At 47.4% G+C, this 9,394-nt stretch overlaps 1 protein-coding gene across 6 annotated transcripts in view; it reads left to right on the top strand.

Annotated features, from left to right (window-relative positions):
* The window catches only part of LOC134862717 (sodium/calcium exchanger 1-like), a 21,822-nt gene extending 13,414 nt beyond the window's left edge, over positions 1–8,408 (top strand). For all 6 annotated transcript variants that reach the window (XM_063880745.1, XM_063880744.1, XM_063880741.1 and 3 more), the window contains 4 exons: positions 4,364–4,491; positions 5,069–5,168; positions 5,449–5,712; positions 6,094–8,408. In XM_063880745.1, coding sequence (XP_063736815.1) covers positions 4,364–4,491; positions 5,069–5,168; positions 5,449–5,712; positions 6,094–6,470 — 869 coding nt within the window. In that variant the 3' untranslated portion in view covers positions 6,471–8,408. The remainder of the gene's footprint in view (positions 1–4,363; positions 4,492–5,068; positions 5,169–5,448; positions 5,713–6,093) is intronic.
* The last annotated feature ends 986 nt before the right edge of the window (positions 8,409–9,394 follow it).

The raw sequence follows: 9,394 nt of genomic DNA, 5'->3' as shown, positions 1-9,394 counted from the left end.
TTATTTGTAAATGATTTGTTATAATAAACTAAACATTGATTTTGAAAGTTTTATTTTCTACTATATTTACATTTTCCTGCCATCCAGCGGTCCGTCCGTCTGTTCCACGCTTTAGCTTTCCTCCAGTTGACTGTGGAGCATCGTAATGGGTCTCTCTCTCTCTCTCTCTCTCTCTCTCTCTCTCTCTCTCTCTCTGAGTGCATGCTGGGAGTTTGGTGGTGGAGAGCGTGGTGAGGTTGGCGGATCTTTCAAACGGTTTTCCTATTGTGTGTATGGTCTGATTGTTTGGTGGTTGTTTTTGGTGTTTGATGGAGTCCTTAGGGACAGCTTCCCTCTCTATCCGGCATGGAGTGCGGGTTCAGCCCGAGCCTTCAGTTCCGGTAGAGGCAGTTCTCCTGCCCGTGGGAGACTGTGTGGGACACGCCAATCTATCCTGTGCATCCAGGGTGAATAAGGGTGTGGTTGTCTTCTTAAAAGAAGAGTGTTTTGTTACGGAGTTAATAGTGAGCAGCGTCACTCTGAACGGCACCTATCTGCAGGTTTCCCCGCTCGCAGTGCCCTCCAGCCGGGTCACCGGGTCAGGCGTCCCCCCGTTCATTCCCAACGCTGTGTTGGAGCGAGAGCTGCACAGAAGAGGGCAGTCATCTCAGAAATGATCACACAGACAGTTTTTTTGCAGGAAACGCACAGCGACAGAGACAATGGGATAGACTGGGGTTTGTTGTGGAAGGGCAAGTATAGTCTGTCTCATGGGACTAATTTCTCTGCTAGTGTAGCCATTCTCTTCTCTCCAGGGCTAGATGTTGAGATCATCTCCACCACAGAGATAGTGACAGGCAGGGCCTTAGTGGTCAGAGGACAAGTACAGGACATATCTTTCTGTTTCCTTAACATCTACGCTCCAAATCAGGGCTCAGGGAGGCTGGACATGTTTCAGAAAATAAAGGATTTTTAAAGCAGTGTGATCAAAGAGAATGTGTAGTGATGGGGGGGATTGGAATTGCACTACACATTTTGTATTAGACAGAACAGGAGAGGAACCTCACTTACAGTCATCTGCCTTTTTATCCCAAGCGCTCTCAGAGTTAGGTGTAGTAGATGCATGGAGGGTGAAACATCCCCAGGTTAGGCAGTACACATGGGTTAAGGTGCTGGATGGGAGAGTGAGTGCAGCCAGGCTGGATAGGGTCTACATTTCACAAAGTTTTAGCAACAGGTTAATGAATAGCTGCATTTACCCAGTAGGTTTCACAGATCATCCTTTAGTCACTTTAATGTTCATATATCACCAACCACTAGACACAGCTCATACTGCCACTTTAATGTTAAGGTACTTCAGGATAGTGACTTCTGTCAGAAGTTTGAGACATTCTGGGGAATCTGGAGAGAAAGGAAGAGGGATTTTGAGTCCCTAAGTCAGTGGTGGGAGATGGGCAAGGCACATGCACAAGTTTTCTGTCAACAATATACAAGTCATTCCACAGTGAGGGCTAAACGAGTCATTCAGGACTTAGAAAATGAAATCAGAGATTTGGAAAACAGTCTATCCACTCACAATGGCACAGACAGTAACAGGCTTCAGCAGAAGAAACAGGATCTGGGTTCCTTTTTACATGAAAGGGTTAAAGGGGCTTTGGTCAGGTCACGGTTCACCAGTATTAGAGACACCAGTATGGATGCTCCCACCTCATTCTTCTTTAACCTGGAGAAGTCTCTCTCGGGCAAAACAGATGGTCTGTCTCCGCCTCCCTGATGGTACCATGACGACTGACGGGGTTGAGATGAGACAGCATGCCATAGAGTTTTACAGCGCCCTCTTCAGGAAGGAGGACTGTGACAGAGTGTGTGGACAGCCTGCTGCAGGGGCTTCCTCAGCTGGGCTCTGAGGACAGAGCTGTCCTGGATGCCAACATCTCCCTGGAGGAGCTCACTGCTGCTGTGGGTCAGATGGCTTCTGGCAAAGCTCCTGGACTGGACGGACTGCCTGCAGACTTTTATAAACACTTCTGGAAGTGTTTGGGAGTCGACCTGTGGGAGGTGCTGCAGGAGTGTTCTCTGACAGGCCTGTTACCGACATCCTGTCGGCATGCAGTTCTCTCACTTTGACCAAATAAAGGAGATTTGACTCCTCTTAAAAACTGGAGACCAGTGGCTTTGCTATGCACAGACTACAAACTACTTTCAAAAGTACTTGCCAACAGGCTTAAAAACGTTCTGGAACTAATAATCCACAGAGACCAGTCATACTGTGCACCCGACAGATCCATCATGGACAATCTTTTCCTCATGAGGGATCTTCTGGATCTTTGTAAACTGTACAATGTTGATGTGGGAATTGTATCACTGGATCAGGAGAAAGCGTTTGATAGGGTGGACCATGGTTTTCTCTATTCTACTTTAAAAGCTTTTGGTTTTGGAGATGGTTTTGTGTCACTGCTGGGTTTGATGTATAAGGAAGCTGCTTGTTTGGTGAAAGTTGGTGGTGGGCTGAGCTCTCCCATTCAGGTCCGGAGAGGCATTAGACAGGGATGTCCTATCTCTGGACAGCTATACTGTTTAGCTATAGAACCTCTTTTGAATTTTTTAAGATCCAGGCTATCAGGAATTATGCTACCAGGGTGGCCCCAGCGCCCCTCGCTGGTGGTGTCAGCTTATGCTGATAACATCAGTGTGTTTGTCAAGGACCAAAGGGATGTAGACTTCCTGGGTACTAGTCTAAATCTGTATGAACGGGCATCTTCAGCAAAAGAGAACAGGGAAAAAGTGAAGCGTTGCAGGTTGGGCAGTGGGCGGACAGGGAAACACCAAAGTTACCAGGACACCTCAGCTGGGGAAGGCAGGGCATGAGAATTTGGGGTGTTTTTCTTGGAACAGAGGAGTATCAGGTGAAGAATAGAGGGTGCCATGGAGAGAGTGTGTACCAGACTGTCTAAATGGAAATGGTTGCTGCCTCAGCTTTCCTATAGGGGGAGGGTCCTGGTCGTCAATAACTTGGTTGCCTCGGCTGCCTGTGTACTGCTGAGGAGAGCTGGACGCTTAGGATACGACAAACATGTGTTCCTGCTTCAGCCTCAATCCATAGATCTAACTGGTTTGATATCTTTTTACCAGTCAGTCTTACAGGCATGGCAGGTTTTAACTCTCCATCGGAAAGCTGTGATGACACCAGGGATGTGGCTATTTGAGGAGCCCCTCTTTGGGAACAGTTGTACCACCTCTCAGGTTCTGTCCTCTGTCAGCCTGAGATCCAGACTGAGAGAGGCTGGGTGTGTGAAACTGGGGCATCTCATGAAGACCTCCATCGCCCGTCTATCTGACCTGCTCAACATCAGATCCAACAGACTGCTGACCAGGCTGGTGGAGGAGGTCTGTGCTTCACTGCCAGAAGTCCTCAGAGCATTTGCTGAAGAAAGAACTATATTGGACCAATGGGATGATGAGTACGAGTACATCTTTCCTTCCCTGGCTGTCTCTCCTGCTGTGGGACAGTGGCAGGATGAAGAGGACATTCTGCTGTCTCTAAAAACTCCGGCGGTAGGAGACCTTGAGACTTTGGGGAAACAAAGCAGCCTATCACATTAGTGTGAAGGCTTCAAACTTATGCTCCCTGGCAGGGGTGAAGGAGTCGAGGTGGACAGAGTTTTTTGGCGGGGGATCGTCCCCGAGGGTCTGCTGGCGGTCCCTGTACAAACCCCCCGTTGACAAACAGACCGGTGACCTCCAGTGGAGGATGGTACACGGGGCCATAGCTACGAACAGGTATCTGGTGCACCTCAATCCTACACAGGGGAGGGCTGTCCTCTCTGCTCACAAACAGGAGCAGTTCAGTGTCCCAGGCTGGTGAGACTTTTCAGTCAACTACAGTCATGGTTTCAGGGCTTTGGAGAACTCTTTCTTTTCCTCTGTTTATTTATGGTCCACCCTACTCCGCAAAGAAAAAACATGTACACACACTAATCAATGTCCTTTCAGGACTGGCCAAACTATCTATTTGGAAAACGAGGAAAAACCGTGAGGGGTGAGGGCTCAGAGGACGCAGCTGTGATGCTGAGCGGGCTGCTGGCAGCTCGGCTCAGGGTGGAGTTTGGTTTTTACAAACTAACCAAAAGGACTGAAATGTTTGGGAACATTTGGGGTGTGCAGGATGTGCTGTGTTCAGTCAGAGAGAACTCTCTGGTTCTGAATTTCTAATCTTTGTCTTTATTCTATTTCTTCTGTTTTGGGGCTGCAGTATGAATTTGTTCTGTGTAGTTTTTAATAACAGAAAAACTACTGTAGCTGAAACTAACTCAAAACAAAGGTCTGTTTAAAATGTTTAAATTCTCTCTCTCTCTCTCTCTCTCTCTCTCTCTCTCTCTCTCAGGGGACGGGGGGGAGCAGCTCCTGACGAAGAAGGAGGAAGAGGAGAGGAGGATTGCTGAGATGGGCCGGCCGATGCTGGGCGAGCACGCCAAACTGGAGGTCGTCATCGAGGAGTCGTACGAGTTCAAGGTAAAACACATTCAGGCGAATCTGAAAGGTTGTGTTTGTGTTTCTTTGTGTCATTCGAACATCTCAGAGAACCTGTCATATATATACCACAGGCTATAAGACTGCTGAACTCCTGAGCTCTGTGAATGTCTACTCACATCTTTTTATAGTACACACATACATATATATATATATATTATACACATCTGTTTATAGTACACATATCTATATATTATACACATCTGCCATATACATCTGTTATACGTAATATATGCATCTGTCCATACCTCCTCATTCCACAAGTGTTTAAATACTCTCAATGTATTCCACATATGTATATATTTCACATCCTCAAATCTTTATTGTTGATATTGTAAATATTCTTCTCTCTTTTTGCACTATTTTATTATCTTATTTGCACCATGTATGTTGAGTTGTTGGAGGAGCACGCGACATAAGATTTTCATTGCCAACATATACGTTGTATCTGCTGTGCATATGACCAATAAAACCTTGAAACCTTGAAACCTTGAAACCTTGATATGTAAATAGAGTTGTCCTAAGGTCAGTGATGAAGTGGGGAAGTTGTATCTTTCAGAACACTGTGGATAAGATCCTGAAGAAGACCAACCTGGCTCTGGTGATCGGGACGAACAGCTGGAGGGAGCAGTTTGTGGAAGCCATCACAGTCAGCTCTGGTAAGGCTTTCACCTGCAGGGAGTCCTGCAGAGGAGGCCAGGTGAAGCTGAGCCCCCCCCCCCCCCCCCCCCACACCTGTTCCCTGCAGCTGAGCCAACACTCAAACAGAAAGGGACAGTTTGAGCACTGGCTCGGCTGGTTCTGAGTTGTGTCTTCATGGCTGATGCTCCTAAATCCCTCTGGATGAGGAGTCATCTAGATGTACATCTAATGTTGAGTAAATGAACTTGGGGACCCCCCCGGGCTCTAAGCGTTGCATCCTGCTTCTCTCCGCTGCAGGTGATGATGATGACGATGAGGAGAAGCTGCCCTCCTGCTTTGACTACGTGATGCACTTCCTCACCGTCTTCTGGAAGGTTCTGTTTGCGCTGGTTCCTCCCACCGACTACCTGAACGGCTGGGCCTGCTTCGTGGTCTCCATCTCCGGCATCGGCCTGCTGACGGCCGTCATCGGCGACCTGGCGTCGCACTTCGGCTGCACTGTGGGCCTCAAGGACTCCGTCACCGCCGTGGTGTTTGTGGCTCTGGGAACATCGGTCCCAGGTCTGACGCTGACTGACTCCCGATGATGGGACTATTTAAAAGCCAGAATATAGCACTAACCTTTCTTTAACGCTAGCAAATCAAATCAAAAATAAACAAGACAGAATCTGAAAAGTTAAACATTGAAATAGAAAGATGAAAAATATTATTCTAAATTCTCTAATTTCCCTGCGGTGCAAGGACTGTGTTTTCCATTAGCCTGGTTAACCCCCGATCCATCCGAGACATTATGTCCCCAAAGACATTAAACATCTCATCTAATATCTGTAAACTTCTATAGCCGGTACATAGACCTGACGGTGTCCAACCCCTCCCTCTCTCTCCTTCTCTCTCCCCCTCTCTCTGCCTCCCTCTCCCTCTCCCTCCCTCTCTCTCCCTCAGACACCTTTGCCAGTAAGGTGGCCGCCATCCAAGACCAATACGCCGACGCCTCCATTGGCAACGTGACAGGAAGTAACGCGGTCAACGTGTTCCTGGGTATCGGCGTGGCCTGGTCCATTGCCGCCATCTACCACGCCATCCACGGCGAGGAGTTCCGCGTTGACCCGGGAACGCTTGCCTTCTCCGTCACGCTCTTCACCATCTTCGCCTTCATCTGCATCGCCGTCCTTATCTACCGCCGCCGGCCCTCCATCGGGGGGGAGCTAGGCGGGCCCCGCATCCCCAAGATCCTGACCAGCGGCCTGTTCTTCAGCCTGTGGCTCCTGTACATCGTGTTCTCCTCGCTGGAGGCCTACTGCCACGTCCAGGGGTTCTAACACCCTGCTCAACAACGGTTCCTGAGGAACTGCTCTGATGGAGCTCCCAATGGGTTTCAAAGGGTTCTATTGGGTTCCAAAGGGTTCTTTCAAGGTTTCAAGGTTTTATTGGTCATATGCACAGCATATACAACGTATATGTTGGCAATGAAAATCTTATGTCCCATGCTCCTCGTTCTTTATGGTTCAAATGGGTAATAAAGGTTCTAATGGGTTCCATTGGCTTCCAATCGGTTCCAAAGGTTCTAAACGGTTCCTACGAATTTCAATAGGTTTCAAAGGGTTCAACTGGTTCTAATGGGTTGCATTGGGTACCAAAGGGTAATAATGAGTTCTGATTGGGTTCTGCTTGTGCTGGAAAGCTACTAAGTACTCTACTGAGTAAAATTATGAAGTACTGGTACTTTACCTGAGTATTTCCCTTTACACTGTTTTAAAAGTTGAGTACGTTAAAATGAGAACGCTGTATTCTGCTGCGTTTACTCTGAAGCACTTCCTCGGTGTGTCACAGCGCTTCTCTGGAGGTTACAGTGCAGTTCCTCTAAAGTTTCAGGGACTACAGGTAAATGATCCAAGATATTCCTCAAAGTAAAGAAAGTCGTTAACATGAGTCAATAATGTTTTCATTGTGTAATAAATATATCATGGAGCCGTTTCACTGCCGGATGAGGACTTTTAAATGTCATACTTTAAGTACATTTTGTAGACACGACTTTTGTACTTTAGGAAAGTTAGTAACGTGCTTGTGAAGGCAGTGAGTTGCCTATGAACAGCTGTGTTGGTCTTTTATAAACTAAATGAAGATCTCTTGACAGTCTGTTTGGCTGAACAGGTGATATTAATACTTTAGATTTGTTTCTATTTAATCCGGTTTGGTTTCCCTCATGATGGACTTCCTTTATCATGTTCTGTATGTTCTCTGTTCAAACGTCTCCAGAAGCAGAGTCAGTCGACCCCCTCTCATCCATCTCAACTGTAATAAAGGAAGTCTTTAACCCTCTCTCTGGCTCACTTCCTGCAGCCCAGGTGGATCATGTACTGACGGACTGACTGAAATCAGTAGCTCCCTTTACAGGTTCAAACATCTTCAGGGGGCTTGAAGCTCCAAAGACTCCTTCAGGACTCCAAACTTCTCTGTGAATGTCTCCATTTTTTGGACCTTTGTCTGTCTGCCTCTGAGACAGGACTCATCCTCACATACCTCTGGAACAGTAACGGGCATCATGACTGCTTCCTCTGTACCTTTCAGTGTTTCCCTTTATGTCCCGAGCCGCCGCAGCGAGGCGGGTCACGCTGTCTGAGCCTTCAGGGCTTCCAGGTCTGAGCGCCTGGAGCCGGAGGGATGCTCCTCATATCTGTACTGAGTTTGAGATGTAGTTAGATTTAATATATATAAGTTAGGAAGCGCAGGAGGATCCAGACAGTTTAAGGTCTGTACCGGTCACATGAACTCTTCAAACAGAGACTCTTCACTGGGGGGGGGGGGGCCTGAGCCGGGGGATACAAAATGTTTGAGATAATATAAGTGTGTGTGTGAATGTGTGCATACACAAAGGAAGAGACACGTCAATCATGATGTTCTGTAATGTGATTGGTTGTTCAGAAACAGGGCAGCTTCTCCTCCTGTCCCTGGTCTGGAGGTCAATGGTTTCTGGATGTGTTTTTGGTTGTCGTGGTTACACAGGCTGAGGAGACATAAAGTACGCCAGTGAATACCCCGCTGGTTTCATAAATCTTCTGCAATAATCCAGAACCACATGGAGACATCCCATTGGACCAGGAAGATGCTGCCTTAAGGGTCACACACAGGACAACCCACCCCCCCACCCACCCCCCCGCAGCTCTGTACTGCATGATGTGAACCTGAGAGCTGTTGCATGTTATCTGACAGCATAATGCAGTGTGTTTCCTTCCGATATTAAAGAACAGTGATTGGCGTATGGCTTTCCTGGTGGATGTTTAAACCCCCTTCATTTTATTACAGAACTAGTCAAACTCTGAGCACGTCTCTCTCTGCAGAGCTCCACTGCTAACAGCTCGCTAGTTATCAACGACCGGAGACTACTATGCTCTGCTGACTCAAAGGTTCAACCCAGTGAACACTACTTCAGCAATTAAAAAAACTAGCTATTTACTCAAGTACTGCTCTTATGTACAATTTTGAGGTTCTTGTACTTATACTTGCGTATCTTAATTTCAGAGGCAAATGGTGTACTTTTCCTCCACTACATGTATTTAATCCCTTTAGTTGCTAGGCAGATTCTGATTAAAGATGGTAAATATAATCCCCCTTAAATCAGACTGTAGTTCACCTGCAGTACATCCAGCAGCTACCCTGCAGTACATCCAGCAGCTACCCTGCAGTAAATCCAGCAGCTACCCTGCAGTACATCCAGCAGCTACCCTGCAGTACATCCAGCAGCTACCCTGCAGTAAATCCAGCAGCTACCCTGCAGTACATCCAGCAGCTACCCTGCAGTACATCCAGCAGCTACCCTGCAGTACATCCAGCAGCTACCCTGCAGTACATCCAGCAGCTACCCTGCAGTACATCCAGCAGCTACCCTGCAGTACATCCAGCAGCTACCCTGCAGTACATCCAGCAGCTACCCTGCAGTACATCCAGCAGCTACCCTGCAGTACATCCAGCAGCTACCCTGCAGTACATCCAGCAGCTACCCTGCAGTACATCCAGCAGCTACCCTGCAGTACATCCAGCAGCTACCCTGCAGTACATCCAGCAGCTACCCTGCAGTACATCCAGCAGCTACCCTGCAGTACACATTCAAACTAGCTGCACCTTTACCAGCTCTGAGAACACTTTAATGATCAATCATTATAAAACATATCAGAGATATTATTCTGAAATGGACCAATCAGACAATGACTACTTTTACTGTCGCTACTTTAAGTACATTTAGAGG

This window comes from Eleginops maclovinus, chromosome 4 (genome assembly GCF_036324505.1).
Source record: "Eleginops maclovinus isolate JMC-PN-2008 ecotype Puerto Natales chromosome 4, JC_Emac_rtc_rv5, whole genome shotgun sequence".
Classification (NCBI taxonomy): domain Eukaryota; kingdom Metazoa; phylum Chordata; class Actinopteri; order Perciformes; family Eleginopidae; genus Eleginops; species Eleginops maclovinus.
The sequence above is the reverse complement of the archived record's forward strand: the minus strand, read 5'-3'. Positions and strand labels throughout refer to the sequence as shown.